Here is a 23,869-nt window from a genome sequence, read left to right on the forward strand (position 1 = left end):
TAGTAATTAAGATATCCTAGCTAACTTTTGTCTTCTGCTTTTCACATTTGACCGAAATATCTATCCAGGTGCCAAATCTTGTCAATTCTCTTTTTATACTCTCTCTCCTATGTGTCCTATTTTCTCTATTCACACCGTGACCCCCTCCACCCCATCCTTCCTTGAGGCCTTTATCAACTCTTACCCAAGTATTGCAATAGCTTCTTCAGTGAATTTCCTGACTTTTCTCTCCTCTTTCTAATCTTCACACAGCTGCCAGTAATTTTCCTGAAGCAAGAGTCTGACCATGTCGATCCCCTCAAAAACTTCCAGTGGCTCTTCAAGGAAGACCCTTGAAGGAAAAAATTACTTCAAGGAAAAAATACAATCCTTAACAATCTAGCTCCAACCTACTTTCCAACTGTCACATATTCTTTGGTCTAGCTAAAAGAACCTTCTTGTTATACATCACAGAATATTCCATCTTCCATCTCCTTGCCTTTGCAGAAGGTAGCTATACCCTGATTGAAATGAATACCACTACCCTTCAGTTCCACCACCCTTCAGTTCCTGTTTATTTCAAAGTTCAGATCTGGAGTCAGAAAGATCCAGGTTCAAATATGGTCTCAGATAGTTAATGGTTGTATGGCCCTGGACAAGTTAATTTCAGTTTATCAACTGAAAAAATTGGCATAATTGAGAGCACCTATCAGTAGTGTCAATGTGAGGGTCTCATGGGATATTTGTAAAACACCACATCTTGACATATACAGTAGGTGCCTTGTGCTTATTACCTTCAAAGCTCTACTCAAAAGCCACCTCATAGATGAAGCCTCTCTTAAGCTGCTTTATGTATCATCTACCTCCCTTCAAAAAATTCATCACCTTGTATTTATTTAGTAAATGTTCTGTTATTTGACAGAAGAGTGACTTACCTAAAGTTATAGGAGAATTTGAATCCAGGCCCTCATTTTTACCATACTGCCTCCAACTATGTCATTTGCTACTTCATTTCTGTTTTGGTTCTCTAATGTCCAGCATAGTGCAGAAGCTTAAGTAAATTCTTATTATTAGAACTGTTAGTATTCTGTTTTTCTCTAAAGTCAAACTTTTATCACAATTTATTGCAAGAGATTTCATATGATCATATGATCTAGTTGCCAATTATCTATTGGAAGAGATACTCTTCTTCCAATCCCTTCATTTTACAGAAGAGCAAACAAACACAAGGATGTATAAGTACCCTAAGGTAACTTCTAGGAAACGGCCAAGCCCCGTACTCTTCCCACAACACTCCACTGACCTAACCTTTAAACTCCTCTATCAAACTTTGCCATTTTCTACTCTGATTAAGTAGGAACAATGAAAGATTAAAAATTGGTTTAGAATGCTTTTTGTAGTGGCAAAGAATTGGAAAATGAAAAAGAATTGGAAATTGGAATCATCAATTGGGGAATGGCTGTATAAGTTATGGTATATGAAAGTAATGGGTTATTGGTCTATAAAAAATGATGAACAAGCTGATTTTAGAAAGGCCTGGAAGGATTTACTGATTGCTGATACTGATGCTGGGCAAAACAAGAACTAGGAATACATTGTACATAGTAACAGCAAGATTGTACATTGACTTAACTATGAAAAATTTGGCTCTTCTCAGCTACTCAGTGATCCAAGACTATCCCAATAAATTTGGATGGAAAACACCATCTGCATGCAGAGAGAGAACTATGGAAACAATGTAAATCAACACACTATATGTTCATTTCCCCCCTTTTTCTCTCATGGTTTTTCCTTTTTGTTCATTTTTTTCTCTTCCAACATGATTCATAAGGAAATGCATTTTAAAGAATGAATGTACATGTATAACCGGAAGGAAGGGAGGAGATTTTTAAAAAATCTTCTGCTTTATAATAATTTGTCACATTGCAAAAGTGGACCTGGGGAAAGAATTTTGTAAATCTTAAATCATTATAAAAACATGAAATATTGGTATACCTGGTGAATTTTTTATAGCCAGGATAAAATCACAGAAAGATCAATTAAATATAAGACTTATCTGTTTAAAATTTCTAATTTGTATAAGAATATCCATTTCATCAAAATTTCTTCCCCAATCTATAATAATATAAATATTGCAATATAAGTAAGGTTTGTGGATAAAGAGTAAGAACATAACGTGCTTCCTTTGATCATAATTTGTTGTATAGACATTATATAGATAATGTGTTTCAACACAGTATAAGAAACCAAGTATTCAACTTGGGAGTTGGAAGACTGAGCTAAGGTAAGAAAAACTCATTAACAGAAGACTGGTCAATGTGGAGTCAACATTTTTAACTACAGCTAAATCTGTCTAGAGAAATGTAAAAAATCTTAAGATCTATTAGTGGAATCTCCATCCTTAACAAAAATCAAATGCAAGTATTACATTAAAAGAAATTAAAGATTGATTTTTAGATACTTCCTTTGGGACAATAATAGGAATAAAAAAGTTATACTTTTATGAAAAAAAAACTTTTTGAAAAGTGTCTACGGTGTTTTCCCAAAGGCAAAACAGTCCAAAGTGGCATCTTAGACAATTTTAATGGGCATTTTAATGCATCTTATTAATTAGGGAAGTATAATAACCACATCAATAAGACTATTCCTTAGTGTTAATTGTAGAGAAGGAAGAATAAAGAGAGAACTGGGGGTAGATGAGTGTTGTTTGATAATTCATTGCTATACAGTACCTAGAAACCTTGTATACCCTCTCCATAAGGAAACAAAAATAAGTTTATATTATTCATTGGGGAGGAAAGATTGTTTTGAGTCCCTGCTGTGGAAGCCTCATCCCAAACCATGTTAACTTTTAGATGGCAGCATAACCCTCATTGGCTTCCCTTAGTTGGGCATATTCAGAACTTCAGATGTCTCTTTTAACTTCCAAATGTATCTGCTGACCCTTGTTATGCCTTGTACACATTTCTTCGGCAGAAACAGGACAGTGAGCTATTTGGATAAAATATGTTGTTAATGGGAAGACATGAATGTCAAATTTCAGCACCTGTCTGGCAGCCTGATGTTGAAAACTCAGTTTAGAGGTAGAAGACAAATTATATGGATTTTCCCGGACACTTTTCCAGGTCCCTCAACTATCCACTTAGCCCCATTGTAAGAAGCATATTCATTAAGTCTCTCTTGCATCCAATTCCAGATGAAGGTTCCACAGAAGCCACAGGAAAGTATATCCTCTAGCTGATTCTGTTCCCAGGTTATAGGAAAGGCTCCAAGATGGGTCATCAATGACTCCTGCACAGGAAATCATGCAGAGGCAAGGCCAAGGCCCCAGACAGAGAGATCCCCAAAGTATCTGCTATACAGGCAGTTGCCATGGCAAATTCCCGGTGCTCATCCTGAGTCTAGAAAGAGTAAAGGAGAGGTCAGTCAAAAGAATCCCGATTTTTCTCCTCCTCTCCCCCCACTATTGCTTTATCCTCTTACTTCTTGGAGTCAGGGACTAAGTACTCCAAATTCATATAAAACTAAGGAGCAGCACTTGACCACATGATAAATCAGACTTATAGTGCCCTCAGCCTCTTACAATCCAACAATCTATTTCTTCTCACTCCCCCTGATTCCTGGCCTCCTCCCTGACCAACCAATTCCTGCTGACCTCAACAGCGATGTTGTGGAAGGTGTTTACATAGGCAGCTCCACCCAAGAATCCCTCATACAAAATGATCAAGAAAACAAGGTAGATGCTGGGAAGGAAACCGAACCACACTGCAGCCATTAGGAAGCCCAGATTCAGGAACTGTTTGGGAAGAAGCTGGATATTAGTAACAAAATCAATGAGCAGGGTAGGGCATAACCCTCAAAGGCAAAGGGCAGACTCTAATAATGAATTCAGTAGGATTCTCAGAGCTAGAAAAAAAGAAAGCTTTAAATAAAAGAAAAAAATTTATCACTGATACCAATCTTACACAGCGAAATTTATAAATTTTAAAGCACTCTTTAAAAGGATTCTCCTATTTTCAAGATAAATAAAAAGGCAGAAAGAAGTCAAATGTCTTTCCCTACAGTTCCACAGCAAGTAACTGGCATAGCTGGTATCCTGATTCAAAAGTTCTGGGATCTTTTCAATACAGCTTCCTAAGTAGGCCTATGGCTCAGGTTCCTTGTTTTCCATTAACAAGTGTTTCTAGGAGTCAAGTGAACGAGGGAAGAAATAAAGGAAGGAGGGATTTCAAGAATCCTACCTGAAGTACTGCCAATATCCAAATGAAACGGAAGTGGCAGCAATGGAGGGAGGATCGGGAGACAAAGACTCCGGCTTGGTACAGCATCTGATACCTATAAAGAACTGAATGGTAAAAAGGGCTTCCCTTCTATCTGAACAGCCCAGTTCCCCAGAGGACCCTGCCCTCTTCAGGCAGCCTCCCCCCCATCTCTGTTCTCACCATCGGTACTGCTGGGCATGGTTCAAAGATGTGTTTCTGAAGAAAAGGAGCTCAAACTAGATAGAGAAGCAGATTCAAGGGAATTATGGATGCCTCCTCCTTACTTTTCTACCCCAATCAGCCAATTAATCCCCATGTTCCCTGTTCCCAATTCCCCTCCCTGATATTTCCTTACTCACCAGCCCCTGGTTGATAAAATACTCAGCAAAATAAACCAGAGCCAAGGGGACAATGTATTTCAGGAGACCCTAGAATATTCAGAAGTTAAAAAGGTGAACTTTTGATGCAAAGTTAGATTCAGCTGTAGGCCTGACAATTCTCTGGGCAGAAACTAGCGTATCAGTCCCCATTACTAATTCTATCCCCACATGGAAAATAATATAACTTTATCCCCTATCCTGTCTTCCCATACCTTGAAGACATTCCACCTGTCACTGAAGGAGAGGCTCAAATTGAAGTTGGGATCTGCTGGAAAAAAAGGAGTGAATTAGAGAGAATTTCATCCTTTACCTAACACACATATATACAATTAGGAAGGAAAAAGACAAAATGTACATAACAGAAAATCACAGTTTCATTTTTTTTCTATGCACATTGCAATATTTATATTTGTTGAAGTTTATTAGTAAAAAAAAAAAAAATGTATCTTTAAAAAGGAGATGTAAAGGGCTCATAGATTTAGAACTAAAAGGGACCTTAAAGACCAACTAGTCCAACTGTCTCATTTTATAGCTGAAGAAATCCAGAGTTAGAATAAACAACTCAGATTCTCTGACTTCAAATCTAATGCCCTTTTCACCATACTACACAAAAAGTTATTATCTGTTCCAACAATAGTTCCTAACTTCAAGCAATGCTTTATCATTTCCATGATATTTCCCTATATCTGACCTAAACTTCTTACACACACACACACACACACACACACACACACTGTACACACCCTTTCCAAATTCCTGTGAACCACAGCTTCTTATTTCCATTTACCAAGTGAAGAAAGTAAGAACTCAAAAACTTAAGTGATGTGACCAACATCACAGAACAAGTGTCGGGTTTGGTGAGCCAATCAACTCACTCACAGGGTTTTGAGTTCTCTCCTGCTATAAGGGGCTGCTGAGTTGAGGACCCAAACACCTCATCTCTTTGGGAAGCCAAGGAATCAGGAGACTTGAGCAGCAGAAAGTAACTGGAGGAAAGAAAAAAGAGTCTCAAAGTCTCTTCTCTTTCCTTGGCTAATATTCCTTTCCCACTCCGCACAAGACAGTATAGAAGTTGAAATAGGAAGAGACACTCACGTGGCCAGCAGGAGAACAGGTATGCCCAGCATAGAGATTAGTGCATTTCCAGGGGAAAGACCCACCAGGGTCAGACCAAGGTAGGACAGGGCCCCTAGTAGCCCTGCCCCACCAGTGCCTGAGGACCACCAGGAAACCACCTCACTGAAGAAGAGACAATCAAGAAGAGATGTAGGAGTAAGATCAGCAGGGCTGCTCTGCCCCTCACTCCTTATATCCTCTCAAAATATAAACCCTGTCTCGGAATCTTTGCCTTTCTCCAATTTACCTGGGGTAAAAGGCAGTAAGGGCTAAAAAGGTTATCTCCCCCAGCCCAGAGGATATACTGGCCAGGACCACACCTAGAGACAGGAAAATGGAGACAGAGAAGAGGTTAGCCTGATGGAACTGTCCAAATCTTTTTCTTCATGTAGTCCTGATCTTGTTTTATCCTGCTCCAACCTGCCACCTCCATCCATATCAACTAAACCTTCCTGTGAACTATTCTCCCAACCACATAACTCACCACTGAGGCTGGTCATAACTTCCTGGGAAAAGGCAACCAGAAGGAAACTACCAGCAGCACAGACCCCACAAAGGATAACTCGAGGGCTAGAAAGGAAGATGATCAGTTAGTCTTTTCCCCTCCAAATTTAGCCCCATTTAACATCCAAACCATGACCTTTATTTCTGCCTAATCCCAGCATTCTGCTTCTGTACCATCCCCTGACCACAGATAAGTAATTTGCTCAAGATCACACAACTAGACACAGAACTGGGACCACCACCCAGATCTCCAGACCACTGCACTTCCATGGAATCCCAGGATGTAGAGCAGAAAGGAACAAAAGAGATTATCTGCTCCATCAGTATTTCACAAGTGAGGCCTAGAGAAATGAAATGACTTGCCTAAAGTCACACTAAAGTATACCGTCTTCTCTTATTTCCTCCACTTCATTTCTACCCTACCCCTGTGTGCTCCAGACCTGTAGGGCAGCAAGTGAAGGCCGAGAGGAGCGAGCAGCTTGATAATGAGTGTAGGCAGAATGTCAGCCAGAAGGACAGCCTAGAATAGAAATTATAAATAAGACTCCATTCTCAATCCTGGGATAACCCAGGGCCAGTACCTTAGACATAAAAGATTACCCTGATGCAGCTGAGCACAGAAAGGAAAAAAGCTGTTTTGTCTGGAGAGGTGGACAGACTTTTTGTTGCTTCAAGGGCAGGATACTTAAATCTAGAGGATCTTAAAAGCAAGATGAAATGGGGACTAGAGTAAAAGGGTTTAAGGAATCATAAACAATACTCACAGCTGTGGATACAGCATTGCAATCATATCGAGATGTACTATTGTGAGGAATGGGTGTTGGCTCTGGATCCACCTAAATAGAGAAAGAAAAAGTCTCCCTTATACAATGTTTTCAGAATGACCAATAGAGTATTTCAAAGTTTAAATTAGAAGGTCATTTGCTCAGCACAACCTTCCTAAGCAACATTCCCCAACCAGGGGAGAGGTAATCTACTCAACACTAGATCTAGAACTAAAGCAAATTGACAATACTGAAGATTGAAGGATAAGCACCTCATTTATAATTAGCCAAGTCTCAGTGCTCCATTTATCCCAATCATGACCATTAGGAAGGAGGAGAGATTTGTTATACTCTCCTTTTCCTCTAGAATTTTCATTTGAATTTTTTAAAATCTTTTTTTTTAATTATTAAAGCTTTTTATTTTCAAAACATATACATAATCTTCAGCATTCACCCTTGCAAAACCTTGTATTCCAGATTTTTTTTCTCCCTCCCTCCCAGCTCCTTCCCTAGACTGCAATATATGCTAAATATATTATAATATATATCCAATATATGCTAAACATGTACAATTTTATACATATTTCCACAATTATCATGCTGCACAAGAAAAATCAGATCAAAAAGGAAAAAAAAATTCATTTGATTATTAAGAACATGTCCTTCATATATTACACTTGCACTCTTCTCTCCTTGTTAATGTTCAATTGCTTAGCCATGTCCAAATCTTCATGACTCCATGTGGCGTTTTCTTGGCAAAAATCTTGGAGCAGTTTGCCATTTCCTTCTCCACTGTATTGAGGCAAACAAAGTTTAAGTGACTTGCTCAGGGTAACATGGCTAGTGTTGGTTTCATGAAACATGGTTTCAGTGATCTGAGTAGTGATCTGATTTCAGTAGTGATCTGAGACTAGGTTTAAACTCAGAAAGATGAGTCTCTCTAAATCCAGCATAAACTGAAACTATTTCTAGTCATATGAAAAGGTGCTCCAAATCACTATTTATCAGAGAAATGCAAATTAAGACAACTTTGAGACACTACCACACACCTGTCATATTGGCTAGGATGACAGGAAAAGATAGTGATGAATGTTCAAGGGGATGTGGGAAAACTGGGACACTGATACATGTTGGTGGAGTTGTGAATGGATCCAACCATTCTGGAGAGCAATCTGGAACTATGCCCAAAGAGTTATCAAACTGTGCATACCTTTTGACCCAGCACTATTTCTACTGGGCTTATATCCCAAAGAGATCTTAAAGGAGGGAAAGGGACCCACATGTGCAAAAATGTTTGTGGCAGCCCTATTTGTGTAGCTATAAACTGGAAAGTGAATGGATGCTCATCAACTGGAGAATAGTTGAATAAATTATGGTATATGAATATTATGGAATACTATTGTTCTGTAAGAAAAGGCCAGAAGGATGATTTCAGAGAGGCTTGGAAAGATCTACATGAACTGATGGTAAATGAAATAAGCAGAACCAGGAGATCTTTATAAACAGAAACAACAAGACTATATGATGATCAATTTTGATGGACCTGGCTCTCTTCAACAATGAGATGATTCAAACCAGTTCCAATTGTTCATTGATAAAGAGAGCCATATTCACCCAGAGAGAGGACTGTGGGAACTGTCCACAGTAGTGTGTAGACCACAATATAGCATTTTCACTCTTTCTGCTGATGTTTGCTTGCAGTTTGTTTTCTTTCTCAAGTTTTAATTTTCTTCTTGATTCAATTTTTCTTATGCATCAAGATAACTGTATAAATATGTATACATATATTGGATTTAACATATATTTTAACACATTTAACATGTATTGAACTATCTGCCATCTAAGGGAGGGGCTGGAGGGAAGGAGGGAAAAATTTGAAATAGAAAGTTTTGCAAGGGTCAGTGTTGAAAAATTACCCATGCATATGTTTTGTAAATAAAAAGCTTTAATAAATTTTTTATTTAAATCCAGCATAAATTAATGAATGAATGCTGTAAATCAATGTGGGCTAGTTAGCCTCTATGGGCCCCTGTTTCCTCCTCTAAAAGATAAGGATGATCTTTCATTGTTTTGAATACCACATGATGCTTAAGGTCCCTTCCAATTTTAAATTGAAAACCCTATTATTATCAGTAACTCACGTGGCTGTTATTTTCAGGTGCTGTCTGGTGCTTGAGGATGTCATGTGCAGCACTGAGCATTACCACATAGGAGAAATTGTTGCAAAGACCTAATAGCCTAGAGGTGAAAAAGGAAGCAGTGCTCAAATGACAGCTTTCCCCTCCCGCTCCCAATTTCCCCCTAAATCTCACCTGGTGCCCATTTTGTCTCTGACCAGTTTGCACCTTTCACCATAACTCAGATATCAAGATTCCACTACTTACAAAGTAACTGCCATTGTTTTTCCTCTCTCTCTGTGATCTCTCTTCTCTCTGTTTTTCCTGTTCCTTTCTCCAGTTTCTCAAAGGTTCAGATTGAATCCCTATTCTTCCGTGAGAGCTCTGTTAACTACCCTACCCTGAGTAACTGTTTCTTTTTTCTTTTTTTGTAATAATAATAGCTTTTACTTTTCAAAATACATACAAAGATAGTTTTCAATATTCACCGTTGCAAAACCTTGTGTTCCAATTTTTTCTCCCTCCTTCTTCCCCCCCTTTTCCCTTCCCCCTGGACAACAAATAATCCAACATGGGTTAAACACATGCAAGTCTTCTAAATACATTTCCAGTTGTATCATGCTGAAGCAACTGTCTCATATTCCAACAAGGTAGGGCATTTATCTGTCCTATTACTTGTTTAATTTTTAGCATACACTGCTTTGTGATATTCTATTACTGAACTGTAGAATTACAGTCTCAGCTGTACTGCAACAAACTTGGCCAAATTACTTTACTTCTCTGGACATCAGCCTCAACTATAAAAAGGTTGGATTGTGTAAATGTAATCTCTAAGATCTAGATAGAATAGGGAAAGAAAGATTAGATTGGAGTCCGGAGACCCAAGTTCTAGTTCCAGTTTACTCATTATTCATTAATTTTATAAAGAACTTACAAGTGCAAAGCATTGCATTAAGTACTGGTTCTGCCAATAAGTTCTTTTATAGATTTTACTTCCCTAATCTATAAAATGACTGCACTGAGTTAAATGAATCAACCTGCTCTAACATACACAATCTTCAACTGCAATTCAACTTTTCACATATTTATATTCTGTATTGTTTCCCTCTGTTAAGATGTAAGCTCTTTGAAAGCAGGGACTGCCTTGCTTCTTACACAAGGCATTCTTCACTAGTCCTAGTACTCAATTTCTGTCTTCCTCATCTCTCATCCACTTTACTCCTTTACTCCTCTGCTTTTTCTTTTCTTAACTATCTGTGTCCACATGGCTCCTCTCCACTCAGGTCCTTCCTTTTCTATCCCCTATCTCCCATTGGCACTCACCAAAAGCCGAGTAGATTTCTCCAGTGGACAGACTGAGCCCTTGGCTGACAAGCCTTGCTAGGAAGAAGCTCCTCTCCTAGGAAGGGAAGGGGAAAAAAAAAGAATCTTCAATTCAATTTAGCAAACATTTATTCAGCCCCTGTTATATATAATATCCTGTGGTGTGCATTTTGGGGGAATAAAAAATCGAGAGGCTGTCCTTAGTTTCATAGAACTTACTGCTTAAGAGAAAAGCTCTCAACTTATGTACAAATAACCATAATGTAAAATAAATGATAACTACACAGGAAGGATACAAAGAAGTGTGTGAGGTCCAAAAATATAAATAAATATTTTGACTGTGGGGAATACAGGAAGTCTTCAGAAAGAAACCTGGCACTGGAGAATGAATGGGTAGCATTTCCGCATCAAGAGTTAAGATAAATGACAAAGAGAGATGCCCAAAATACAAATGTAGGAAAGCATGGGATGTGTGCATGGAGAGTTCACTTCACTCCTCAACTCCCTTCACTCACAGCTTAGTATTATGATTGTGAATGGCGTCCATTGGATATCTAATAGCTGGGTTATTGATTTTATTTTGGCTTTAAAGGCTTATCAAATGCTTTATAAGCATAATCTCAGCTGATCCAAAATCTAATGGCAACCTATCAAAATTAAGCTCTTACTCTTGGCCAGCGCCAGGACGCGCGGGATGATGAGGTCTTGGCAGTTATACCCCCCCAACAAAGGATGGGCTGCTACCGCAGAGTTTTGCCAAGTCCTTTTAGGACGCTAACTCTCTTTTGGGGTTAGCGCACCAAGGCGTCATCCCCTCCCCCCAAGAGTCAGCCTGCTAACTTCTCCGGGAGTTCGGTGCACCAGTCGACGGCTTGCCCTTGAGATGTGGATTCAGATTCTGCCTCTGCGCCCCCTCTCTCGGTAACACTGGCTAAGTCACTTCACCAGCCGCTGAACTTACCGCGCTCCTAAAACCAGACTAAAAGCCGGCAGGCCCGCGGAAGCTCGTGCTCTGCCCCCTCCCTTCTGCTGCCCACCCCGCGTTTTGTGAGGGCGCTGCGGCCCCACGGAGCGCAACGGCGTTCCCGACTTCCCCACAAGGGACCACAGGGAGGATTCCGCCTCGGGCCTCGGCGGAGCGCCCCAGCAGCGCCACGGTCCCAGCCCGGGCAACACCGGGCGCGCACACTCGGAGGCCTGCCATCCGGGAGGCAAGGAGCCGGAGCCGGAGCCCGGGGCGGGCTTCGGGGGCAGGGAACACTCACTCTCTGAATCCGAATGCTGCTGCTGCTGCCAGCCGTCCGTGGGCACCATGGCGGGCTGCTCGGCAATCAGAGGGTCACGGCGGCCTCATCCGCCTTCGGAGAGGCAGAGGGGAGGCCCGGAGGGCCCCCGCGCTGTCCGCCTTTCTCCTCCCCGCGGAGGCAGCGCACCGAAGCCACCAGAGCCCCCAACAAGCGCCAAGGATGAGCAGCGCCCAGCGAGACAAACAGGTACCAGTTTTGGAGTCACGTGACCCTCGCGAGGCCCTTCCTGTCAGGTGGACGCGCCCTTCCGGCTGCTCTCTGGACGGGAGGCCAGACTAAGATGCTCGGGGAAGAGCGCAAGGGGGCAGGTCGGGCGCCCGAGTCCAAGCTCAGGGGCGTCCCGGACTGACGGCATCTGGCCCGATGTAAACCTTGCCGGCTCTTGCTACTGCTCCAAAGCCGCTTCGTCCCTTGCCAGTTGAAGTCTGGGAGACCTTGCCAGTAACAAAGATGGCAGCCCTAGCGCCGTGGTCCCTCCGGTAGTTTGCCTTTAAAATCCTAACGTAGAGGGGCCGCTAGGGGGCGCCGTGGATAGAGCACCAACCAGGAAGTCCGGAGGACCCGAGTTCAAATGTAACCTCAGACACTTAACACCTCCTACCTGTGTGACCCTAGGGCAAGTCACTTAACCCCAACTGCCTCAGCAAAAAAAAAAAAAAAAAAAACTCCTAAAGTAAATAGTGCAAGAAATGAATGCGATCTCCAATCTCTCCCACTGAAGTCACCCTGGGTGTCTCACCTGAGCCTCTTAAAGCACCCAACTTCATGTCAGGAGAGCTGGGGCCAAGCAGGGAAGCGGGAGGCAGGGAGCCTAGATGCAATTCCCGTGCAAACCCTAGCTGCCTGCGGGACCAGGCAGCCTTAACGGGTCCCTGCTAAAAAAGGGATTTGTAAACCTTAGAAGGTGAAATAAAGATGCACATGAGGCAGCTGAGCAGCAGCTCAGAAAAAATCTGAGTTTATATGCAGCTTCAGACCCAGCCTAGCTGTGGGATCCTTGCAGGACCGATAGATCCTCATCTATAAAAGGAGCTGTGTCTGTGCCTGTCTCTGTGTATGTCTCTCCCCCAACAAAGAAGAGCAAAGATTTTAATCCAATATTTTGTTTAAATGGCTTGCAGTTGATATACGGTAAAGGATAATACCCGCGTGTTTTTCTTTTGGATTACATATGAGGGAAGGAGGCAATTGTGGTAAATTTATGAAATGTTATAGCATGATGGATGATTTTTCATCGTAAAGTCTACACTTAGCATAAGTGAGGGTTTTTTCCAGGGCAAGCCCAAAGATGTATTGGAATATTATTGTTCTATAAAAAATGGTGAACAAGCTGATTTTAGAAAGGCCTAGAAACATTCGTGCACATACAGGTCCCTTTCCCTTCTTTATGATCTCTTTGGGATATAATCCCAGTAGTAACACTGCTGGATCAAAGGGTATGCACAGTTTGATAACTTTTTGAGCATAGTTCCAAACTACTCTCCAGAATGGTTGGATTCGTTCACAACTCCACCAACAATGCATCAATGTCCCAGTTTTCCCACATCCCCTCCAACAATCATCATTATTTTTTCCTGTCATCTTAGCCAATCTGACAGGTGTGTAGTGGTATCTTAGAGTTGTCTTAATTTGCATTTCTCTGATTAATAATGACTTGGAGCATCTTTTCATATGACTAGAAATAGTTTCAATTTCTTCATCTGAGAATTGTCTGTTCATATCCTTTGACCATTTTTCAATTGGAGAATGGCTTGATTTTTTATAAATTAGAGTTAATTCTCTATATATTTGGAGATGAGGCCTTTATCAGAACCTTTGACTGTAAAAATATTTTCCCAGTTTATTGCTTCCCTTCTAATCTTGTCTGCATTAGTTTTGTTTGTACAAAAACTTTTCAGTTTGGTATAGTCGAAATTTTCTATTTTGTGATCAGTAATGATCTCTAGTTCTGCTTTGGTCATAAAGACCTTCCCCTTCCACAGGTCTGAGAGGTAAACTATCCTGTGTTCCTCTAATTTATTAATAATTTCATTCTTTATGCCTAGGTCATGAACCCATTTTGACCTTATCTTGGTGTACAGTATTAAGTATGGATCAATGCCTAGTTTCTTTTTTTTTTTTTGTAGTGGCTAAAAACTGGAAACTGAATGGATGTCCATCAGTTGGAGAATGGCTGAATAAATTGTGGTATATGAATATTATGGAATATTACTGTTCTGTAAGAAATGACCAACAGGATGATTTCAGAAAGGCCTGGAGAGATTTAAATGAACTGATGCTGAGTGAAATGAGCAGGACCAGGAGATCATTATATACTTCAACAACAATATTATATGATGACCAGTTCTGATGGACCTGGTCATCCTCAGCAACAAAATCAACCAAATCATTTCCAATGGAACAGTAATGAACTGAACCAGCTACGCCCAGAGAAAGAACTCTGGGAGATTACTAAAAATCATTACATTGAATTCCCAATCCCTATATTAATGCCCACCTGCATTTTTGATTTCCTTCACAAGCTAATTGTACAATATTTCAGAGTCTGATTCTTTTTGTACAGCAAAATAACGGTTTGGTCATGTATACTTATTGTGTATCTAATTTATATTTAAATATATTTAACAACTACTGGTCATCCTGCCATCTAGGGTTAGGGGTAAGAGGTGAAAAATTGGAACAAGAGGTTTGGCAATTGTTAATATTGTAAAGTTACCCATGCATATAACCTGTAAATAAAAGGCTATTAAATAAAAAAATTAAAAAAAAAAGGCCTAGAAAGATTTACATGATTTGATGCAGAATGAAACAAATAGGATCTGGAATACATTGTACCCAGTGACAGCAAGAATGGGTGATGATCAGCTATGACAGATAGGGTTCTTTTTAGCAGTTCAATGATCCAAGGCAATTCCAGTAAACTTGGGGTGGAAAAATACTATCTGCATCTAGAGAGAGAACTATGGATCCTGAATGTAAATCAACAACACATACTATATTTATACTATATACTTTTTCCCCTTTTTTTCTCTTGTGATTTTTCCCTTTTGTTCTGAATTTTCTTTTCCCAACATGATTCATAAAGAAATGTGTATTTAAAAAATTAATGTACATGTATAACTAGAAAAAAAAAAAAAAACAATAAAAAGGGGAAATAAGAACTCAATGCTCTGAACTGCGATTACCCCTTGCTTGCCCCACCACTATGTGTTCCAAAATTCTCTTGAAGATAGGGTCCCAAAAAAGTAACCCAAAACTGAAAGCATGCTTTAGGTCAGCATCTGTTCAAAATCATAACTTTTGTACTGAAGTTCCTTTTTATTAGACCAACCAGAAGACCCATTAGTTTAAAAGAGATTTAAAGAGCATAGCGAGATAAATGAGAACTCCACCTCCACTCCCTTTGCTCATATACAGGGATGTACGGATTTTCACGTGTTTTTTCTGCATATCAGTATTCTCCTAAGTCATCCTGATTAGAATTCTCTGCCTCTGTACCTATCATTTATTTCTACCCCATGTTTTCTCTTCTGGTGATGTCATCAACTTGTGATAAATACAGATGTCCTCTGTTGGGCTCCCCCGAGCCCTACTGCCATCTGTTGGTGGTTTCTGGCCACTGGAGAAGAGTCTTTATTTTTTTTCTCAGTTCTTACATAAATCAGACTTACATGGGCACCTGGCCATCAGAGGCCCTTAGGTGAACGTGACATCTTTTTCTTGAAGTACTTCTAAGATGCCATTTTCTGAGCTCAGTCTTCTATTTGACTTAGACACATCTCTCAGCTCCCGACAGAGACCTAAATGTTAACATGGGTCCATGGGGATCACACCGGGGAATTTCACCAGTAAGATTGGAGGGGTGAGGTGGAGCTGGTGAGCATTGCCTTGACTTCCCACAGGCACAAAACTCACCGTTCTCTATTTCTCTCCCCTTCCCCCACTCAGTCTCTCTCTCATCTTAGATGGAAGCAGGAACCACAAACCCCAACTTCCTCTCCCAGAAAGGCCTGTGGTTTGAGTTGGGGACCGGGGGTGCTGAAACGGCTGAGGTGTATTAGCACAGGCGTTGTTGAGTCACCAAAGCTTTAGTTTCCATGTTTCTCCAATCTTGACAGCTTTCTGCGTTTTTCTTTTCTCTCCAACCCCATTGGCCCTCTCCCCAATTTGCACCCTGCAGCCTATCGATCCTTCATGCATTTACAGCTCCTAGATTTAAAGGTGGACTAGGTGGAGGTTTACAGGTTTGTGCTGGTTGAAGTACCGGACTCTAAACACTGTGGTGTGAATGGGAGGGGTCAGGGCAGAAAAGGAAGTAGCAGCACTAGGGGAAGGCAGGATGACTGGGGAGGGGAAGGTCATTACAGGCTTTCTGGATGGACAAAGGACAGAGAGATGGAACTCCTGAGGCTTCACTTCCCTGGGGTGCACCGTGCCCTGAGGGAGGCTCTGGTGAGAGGGGCAAGGAGATGCCAGGGTTGTAGACCCCTTTCCCTAAGGGTTAAAACCTTTCCCACCCCAGAATCCTAGATCTATGCTTTGGGGAATTAGATTTCTTACCCTCTTCCCCCAAGATCCCGGTCCCATTTAAAAGATCCTTTTCCTCCTGGAAACTCATACTTTTGTTTCTTGTTTCTTCCAATTTTCCTGATACCATCACCTTCACTCTCAACATAGACACACTTTTCTTTTTGTCTGTTGTTCGTATTGTCCTTCCTCTTGCTGCAGGATTTACTGCACCCAATACCCTTCCTCCACTTTGAAGACCTCTCACAGTTACTTTCCCTTTGTGCTCTCAAGTCTTTCTTTCGGTCTCTCTCCTTTCTGTTGAAATACCCCTCTCAACTGAACTCCTTATTCTTCTTATCCTAGTATCTGGGTTTCTCCTCCCCCCTAGAATCATAATGTAACTGGGAGAAAAAGTTGAGGTTTGGAGGGTCACTACACTCTTCTTCTTTGCCCTCATACCTCATCTCTACCTCCTTTTCTCATTCCAGGACTCCCTAAGCACTTTTGCTTCCTACCTCTTAGGGGACACAGTTCCCTCTGCAGAGGGGAGGGGAGGGAACCTCAGCACGAGAGATGGGGACAAAGGGAAGGAGCCTGGGGAAATGACTCCAGGAGGAAGCCAGCAAAATGAGGTGCTTAAGGAAACACTGGAAAAGAGAGAAGTGATCAGAGACCTGGAAGATAGTTTTTTCTCTAGAGGGTCAGAGACAAGAGAGGCTTGGGATAAAGGGGAAGAAAAAAAAGCCAGGAGAATACAGGAATCAGAAGCTGAGGAAATCTGGGAGATAGGAAAAAAGGTTGGGGTAGACCTGGATGAGGAGATGACCAGGGTCTGTACAACTTGGGACAGTAGCAACAAGAATTCCAAAGAGGCTAAAGGAGAAATCAGAGGGTACCACAAGATAGAAGTCCGAGAAGCTTGGTGTATGATGGGGACAGAGCCCAAGCAAGGACAAAAGACAGATGCAGTAGAGGCTAGAGAATGCAAAAAGGAAGGGATCTTGGCTGAAGAATACTTGGAAACAAAAGGGTTTGTCTCAGAAGAAAAGGATAGCAGAGAGCCTAAAGCACAAGGCAGGAAAAATCAGAACTCCAGCAAAAAGGAAGTCAATGTAGGGAAGGCTGAGAACTACTGGAAAGAGGAGGAAACTGAACCTGTAGGAGAACAGAAGGAAGACATGGAGGAGATAAAGCCAGGAGATCTTGAAGGAAGGGCTTTGATAGCCTTCAGGGTGGAGTCTGAAAATCCAATAATCTGGGAGAAGGAAAAGGAGGATAGGAGAGCCCAGGAGTTGGAAGGAAATGTCAGAGACTGGCAAGAGGCAAAAGAAGGTGAGAAAGCCCAAAGGATGAAAAAAGGTCACGGTCAGAAGATAGGAATGGAAACCAGGAAAAGTCATGAGATCAAGGAGGCACCTAATGAAGCTGTGCAGGGAGAATTTGGGAAAGATATGATAATTGAAAAACAGGAGGTGGAGAAGCATGAGATCAGAGAAGCTCAGGAGACCCAGAGGATTGGGATCAGATGTGAAAAAAAGGAAATGGACAAGGAAGTGGCTTTGGAAGTCCAAGGGCTAAATCCCATAGAGAGAGATCTAGAAAAGCTACAGGGAATCCAGGAGCCAGGAGAAGAGGCTGAGAGAGGAGACAATGTAATGTCTGAGATCTGGATAACTTCAGTCATGGAGAAAGCTGAGTCCAGGGAAGTTGTAAGGTTAAGGGCAGCAGAAACAAGTCCCAAAAAAGAAGATGAGGAAGCTTGGAAGGTAGATAAGGAGAGCGGTACAAAATGGAATGTGGAAGTGATTCAAAGGGGCTGGGACACAGAAGAGACTTCTGGGGAAGATTTGGAGAGCAGGAAAGAGGAAAGGGAGACTGAGGAAAGCCCATTCCCAAAGCAAGTTCAAATCCAAAGAACAGAGAGGGAGGAAGAAGTGGCAGATTTCTGGGTCCTGGGAAAAAAGGAGATTGTAAAAGTTCTAGAATCAGAGGTGGAAGTTGAAGGAAGTTCAGGCTTGGAGGGAGAAGCTGGGGAACATTGTGAGAATCAGTCAGGGCAAACCACAGATCAAGACAGTAAGGAGACTAAGATATGGGAGGGAACACTCAATAATGTTAGTAGGAGCAAAGAGATAGAGTCAGTGGAAGCTGAAGAAGTCATGGGAGGCTGTAAACTAGAACCTGGGAGCTCCCAGGAGGTTGAGCAGACAGAAAGAATAGCTGATTCAGATGAGACCTCAGTAACAAGACCAGAAAAAGAAGTAGGGGGATCCAAGCTAACGAGAGAGGAAGAGGTAGGAAAAAGGCAAGAGCTGGAAGCAAAGGACGAGGAAAGCCATGAGACTGAGAGGGTCAGGGAAGACCAGGACTCTGACGAGATTGGGGCAAACTGGAACATGGAAGCAGAAACTGGGAGAGCCCAAGAGACAGAGAAAGAGCCTAGCAAAGTTCAGGATCTAATGGAGGAAGAACTCAAAGGAAAAGAGGAGGAAGAACCATTTAGAATTTCAGAGGAAAAGATTTTGGAGAGCTGTGAGATAGGAACCTATAGTGCCCAAAATATTAAGAACACAGAGATTGGAAATGTCCAAGAAGTGAAGAAACATGATTCCATGGCAGTAGAAGGCTGGAAGACAATGGAAAGGGAGTTTGAGAGCTGCCAAGTGATGGAAATAAAAGCCAAGGGAGGCAGTGAAGATGAGGAAGAAGTTTTCACTCCCCAGATTAGAGAAGACAGGGGAAACCAGGAGGCTAAAGAAAGCCAAGAGTTCAAAAAGCAAGAAGTCCCAACAGCAGAAGTTAATACTAGCTGGGGAACCAGGAAGGCTGGAACAACAGAACCAGAGATGGAGGAAAAGGAGCTTGAGGGAGGCCAAGAGGCCCAGGGTGGTAGAGGCCATAAAGTGGGAGAGTCTGAAGTCAGCAAACTCCAGGAAAGGGAAGCAACAAAAGCTAAAGAGTCCTGGGAGGTAGAAGAAGAGGTCATAGGAAACCAGCAGATGAAGGAGATTGAGGGAAGTCAGGAGAGACAGGGTGAAAGCAGCAATACACTAGAGAGAGAAGCTGAAGTCTGGCAAGGAAATGCCAGAAGTCTAAGGGATACTGAGAGAGAAAATGAAGGAGCAGGGCTGAATTTAAAGGAGGCTGATGATAGAAGAAGCCAGGAGACAGAACAGAAGGTGAAAAGAGACCAGAAGGAAATCAAGCGAGACTGGGATTCAGAAGAGGCAATCAGCCACGAAATTATGGAGGTTAGAGAAATTCCGGGTTCAAATTTGTTAGAGGTTGGAGGTAGGGAAGCATTAGAGGAAGAAGATAAAGACTTCCAGGAGGTTGAAGGAACTGAAGAATGCCATACAGCAGGGAGAATGACTGATAGAGACCAAGTTGTAGAAGAATCAGAGATCGGGAGAACCTGGGAAAGGGAGGAGGAAGAGTCTGAGGGAGAGCAAGAAACAGGTTCAGCAGAAGCCAAAGAATCCTGGGTAGCTGAGAAAGAGGAGGCAGGAAGCAAGTGTGAGAAAGAGAGCTTTGCCTCATATCAGGGAGCAGAGATACAGATGGCAATGACCAAGACAGAAGTGAAGCTTGGGAGGGGGGAAGAGTTGGAAGGACAACTCAAGTCGGAGGAAAAGCCTGAAGAGGGCCAGGGAAACAGGGAAACCAAGCCGGGGCTTGATGGGGACCAGAGGGTGAGTACCTGGGCCCTGGAGGAAGAGACACAGTGTGAGGGAGACACCCAGACAGAGGCAAAGGCTTGGGGGAGCCATGCCATAGAGGGTGAAGCTTCCATGGACAACCAGTTCATGGAGGAAGTAGAGGCTAATGGAGGTAGGAGGCTGGAGGCAGTGATGACGATGGCAAGCAGGCAAGGAGACGAAAACAAGGAGGAGTTGGAGCCTGCCAAGTGCTGTGACACTGAGAGATGCAGAGGTGGAGACGAGGACTCAGAAGCTCCTGGAGCCTGGGAATCCAGTGAGAAACCTGGAAGTGGCTGGGACTTACAGAAAGCAGAGCCTGGTCAAGTCAGAGGAACAAAGGAAGTTGCAGCTACAGATTCTGGAGCCTTGGAGGCTTCAGAAAACGGGGGATCAGAAGCCACAGCACCCATCAACACGATAACAATAAGACTGTCCCCTGAACCCAATCCTGCTGAAGCCCACAGTAGCTGGAATGAGGTGAGATGATGTGAAAACGACTTTGAAAGATGTAAAGTATTATTTAAGTATAAAATATAATTAAAATTTAAATCATCATTACTGATATTAATGATGAAGTATCTCATGATGTCAATGAGAAAATAATGTGAAAAGGACTTTGAAAAATGTAAAGTATTACAGAAGTATAAAACATAATTAAAATTTAAATCATCATTACTGATATTAATAATAAAATACCTCATGATGTCAATGAGAAAGACTCCAAGGTCTAGTTAGGGCCAAACCTTGGACATGAGCCCTAAATTCCTGTCTTTTGCTTTTCCACAGGCCCCCATTCCTGGTCCATGCCTGGACCTCTCCATTCCCAGAAGCCGAGTTCTCCTCTCCAGAAATGCCTCCCAACGCCGATCACGACCCTCTTTTCGAAGGGCACCAGCACCAAAGCAGGATGACAGTAATGATGGTGATGAGTCACGACCCTCTTTTCGAAGGGCACCAGCACCAAAGCAGGATGACAGTAATGATGGTGATGAGTCTCTGGGCTTTCTTCCCAATGAAGGGTCCCCAGCCTCAAAACTGAGATTGCTCCAATCCGAGGAAACTGCAGTGCCAAGTCCCCCTAAGGCAGAGGGAACCCCAGTGACAGCAAGGAAACGGCCCCTAGGCCATGGGTAAGAAGTGGGTGAGGTTGACGAAGGAGAAAAAAATACATTTTTGGGACCCAATCATAATCCATTAATTCTCCATGATCCTCTTTATTCCCTCAGGTTTGGCCTTGCTCACCCCAACATGATGCAGGAGTTACAGGCTCGTCTGGGACGGCCCAAGCCACAGTGACCTGAAGTCCATCACTCTAATGCCCCTCTCCTTTTCCCCTCTTCCCTTCCGTTTGTTCTTGCCACAACCCCATCTTCAAGTCTGGGATGATCTCCCCACCTCATAGTGACTTCTATTCCTGTGTTCTAATCCCCAGAAAGGAAACCCCAGCCCTTGGTAGCTTTTCCTATCTTACTCAGATAATGTAGAATTAGTGGGGATGGGGGAAAAGGGGAGAAGAGACAGCTTGAAGGGAGAATTAGAGACTTGCATTCATTCATCTCATAGGCTTTTTTTTTTCCCCCTGAGGCTATTGGGGTTAAGTGACTTGCCCTGGGTCACACAGCTAGGAAGTTCATAGGCTTTTTCTGAAGCCTTTATTACCACCATTACTTCCACCCATCCTTGAACACAAAATACTAGACCCTTAGAAAGTTATTGTAGGATCTGCTCACAGATCAGATGTAATTCGAGGGGGGCGGGGGGAGAAAGGTGGTTTTGACTTTCACTTGTGGTATCTGCCCATCATCCCTGTTACTTTAGGAAGCCTCACTTCCTCTCAGGACATGGAGTCCAGAGATGGGCTATTATCTCCATACTTTCTAGGCAAGAAGTGGTGGGGAAAAGGAGTGCACCAGTAGACCAGGGATTCTAGAATCAATACCAGCCCAGGCTGCCTGGAGTCAAGTTGTTTGGGGTAGCTTCAGAGGACTAGGGAAGAGGGCCAAGCAGGGACACTGAACATGGCCCCCTCCCCAAGGCAACTCTGGCCCTGAGAAGCACTGGGACACTTGTTAAAATCCTAGCAAGGCTAGTTGCCACAAAGGGCCACTGCAGCTGGGCCAGGCCCAAAAGAGCTCCAGACAGTGGCAATGAGGGAGTAGCAGATGACCATGAGCACTTTGTCTTTGAAGGCTCTCTGTTTTGATCTCCTTTTGCTTTTCTCCCTTCTATTTTCCCATTACCAGGTAAACCATTCTTTCTGCTGTAGGGCCTACCCAAAGGACTTATGTACTCAGAGAAGAAAAAGAGAAAGAGGGGTTGAAAGTATTTATTATTAGGTTGCCCCAAGAATAACTATTTGATCTCACTTTCTGAGTTCCTCAAGGGAACAAAAAGAAGACTATCCCCGTTTTTTTTTTTTCAAAAAAGAATAAATACAATTAGCACTTTCCTGAAAAATAAATAAATATCCAAGAAATAAATATCTTGCATAAACTTGAAGGCTCTTAAATTATGGGATGGGAATGGGCTCAGTGGGTGAAGTGAGAGAGAACCAAAGGGGCACATACCACAGTTTCCTGACCAGAGATGATACCATTGGCAGGGGAAGGAAACTGGGAGCTCTCTCTCCTAGATGGCTCATGGCAGGGGGCTCAGCCTCAGGTTGGAAACCAAATGTAAGGGAGGGAGAGGTGACACGGGTAAAAGGAGAGCATCACCCCTTGGTAGAAAGTTGTACTTCTTAAGTAGCCAGGGACTGTGATTGAGCGACTTCCTTTGAGAGCAGAAGGAAATCCCGGACAGCTCTGGCAAGGACAAGCTCCAGGGATCGGAGAAGCTGGTAGGTCCTCAGAAGCTGTGGCCAGGAGACCTGGCGCACAGTGAGAGAAATTCTTCTTAAGGCCCTTTCCTCCGGACCTCGTGCTTCCTCATCCTCCCGAGAACTGTATCCTATAGCCTTCATCTATGACAAGAGACAAGGGATCAAGCAAGTTGCACAGACTAGGTTAAAAGTAGGAAGTTACTCAGGAAATCAGTGAACCTAGAACATAGAGGGAAGGGGTGGCCAGACCTGATAATGGAGATGTGACCGCAAGTCCCGAAGGTCCAGCTGGGCAGTCCAAAGCCGTTTCCTCAAGGATCCCTTCCAGCCCTGGTGGCCCTCTAGTTCTCCTAGAGGAGTCTGGAAGTGACCAAGAAGGCTGGAAAGCAAACAAAGTCGATCTGGGTCCTGGGAAAGAAAGAATTAGAAATGGAAATAGGGTCAAGAGATCAAAAATTCTCAACAATGAACCCAGGCTTTGACTCATGAAGTCATCTCAGTCACCCACTTTATCTCTAGCCCAGCCACTTTATTCCCTCATCTGTGCAATTCTTTCAAACTCCTCCTCATCCTTCATTCCCAATTCCATCTTAGACCTTCATCACTATCCTCATCCTATCCTTAACCTCACCTCTTCAAACCCTCTCCATCCTCTCTTATCCACCTTAAGTCTCATCCTCTATCTCAGTTCCTCATCAATCATCAATCTCCCACCAAAGCCCGAAATCCACCCTTATCTTCAGGAGCCTCTTCAACCTCAACCCTGATAGCAGATCTTCTCCCCTAACTCACTGAAAGTTGGAGCCAGGTCTTGAATGTCATGGTGACATTGGGAAGTTGTTCTGTCAGGGGAAGAAAGTCCAAGGATACTCCAACCAGGTGTGTATCTGCCTGTATAAGCAAAAGATTAACAGGGGGCTCTCCAAGGTGGCTTCCCTTGCCAACCTCCTGCCAAACGAGTCTCAGCAAGTTTTTCCATTCCTTAGTCAATTGGATTCTGATGACTCACAAAGAGATGGGCAATACCCCGGATCTCTGAAAGCAGCTTTCTGGCAAGCCTCAGGCTGATCTTGAACTCACTCCTCA

At 42.7% G+C, this 23,869-nt stretch overlaps 3 protein-coding genes across 5 annotated transcripts; 1 reads left to right on the plus strand and 2 right to left on the minus strand.

The window, feature by feature from the left end:
• Positions 1 to 1,971: 1,971 nt before the first annotated feature.
• On the minus strand, positions 1,972 to 11,995 carry CLN3 (CLN3 lysosomal/endosomal transmembrane protein, battenin). Of its 2 annotated transcripts, none has more exons than XM_012543322.3 (15): positions 11,711 to 11,995; positions 10,446 to 10,521; positions 9,147 to 9,243; positions 7,006 to 7,077; positions 6,682 to 6,761; positions 6,222 to 6,307; positions 5,985 to 6,057; positions 5,717 to 5,860; positions 5,501 to 5,607; positions 4,834 to 4,889; positions 4,601 to 4,669; positions 4,422 to 4,477; positions 4,221 to 4,314; positions 3,635 to 3,775; positions 1,972 to 3,380 (listed from the first exon to the last, which is right to left on the minus strand). In XM_012543322.3, the coding sequence occupies exons 1-15, from the start codon at positions 11,757 to 11,759 to the stop codon at positions 3,261 to 3,263; spliced, it is 1,320 nt and encodes a 439-aa protein (XP_012398776.1). In that variant the 5' UTR covers positions 11,760 to 11,995; the 3' UTR covers positions 1,972 to 3,260. The 2 variants fall into 2 exon arrangements, with proteins under 2 accessions (XP_012398776.1, XP_023353633.1); XM_023497865.2 differs by having other exon boundaries at positions 4,834 to 4,886; positions 11,711 to 11,994.
• A 4,083-nt stretch (positions 11,996 to 16,078) lies between these two features.
• On the plus strand, positions 16,079 to 22,363 carry APOBR (apolipoprotein B receptor). 2 transcript variants are annotated; one of them, XM_031963176.1, is made up of 5 exons: positions 16,079 to 16,204; positions 16,750 to 20,439; positions 20,749 to 20,884; positions 20,948 to 21,092; positions 21,189 to 22,363. In XM_031963176.1, the coding sequence occupies exons 1-5, from the start codon at positions 16,148 to 16,150 to the stop codon at positions 21,256 to 21,258; spliced, it is 4,098 nt and encodes a 1,365-aa protein (XP_031819036.1). In that variant the 5' UTR covers positions 16,079 to 16,147; the 3' UTR covers positions 21,259 to 22,363. The 2 variants fall into 2 exon arrangements, with proteins under 2 accessions (XP_031819036.1, XP_012398753.1); XM_012543299.3 differs by having other exon boundaries at positions 20,749 to 21,092.
• Positions 22,360 to 23,854, minus strand: IL27 (interleukin 27). The gene is made up of 4 exons (XM_031963205.1): positions 23,793 to 23,854; positions 23,576 to 23,670; positions 23,033 to 23,191; positions 22,360 to 22,924 (listed from the first exon to the last, which is right to left on the minus strand). The coding sequence occupies exons 2-4, from the start codon at positions 23,603 to 23,605 to the stop codon at positions 22,703 to 22,705; spliced, it is 411 nt and encodes a 136-aa protein (XP_031819065.1). The 5' UTR covers positions 23,606 to 23,670; positions 23,793 to 23,854; the 3' UTR covers positions 22,360 to 22,702.
• Positions 23,855 to 23,869: the final 15 nt, after the last annotated feature.

Source organism: Sarcophilus harrisii, chromosome 1 (genome assembly GCF_902635505.1).
Source record: "Sarcophilus harrisii chromosome 1, mSarHar1.11, whole genome shotgun sequence".
Lineage (NCBI taxonomy): Eukaryota > Metazoa > Chordata > Mammalia > Dasyuromorphia > Dasyuridae > Sarcophilus > Sarcophilus harrisii.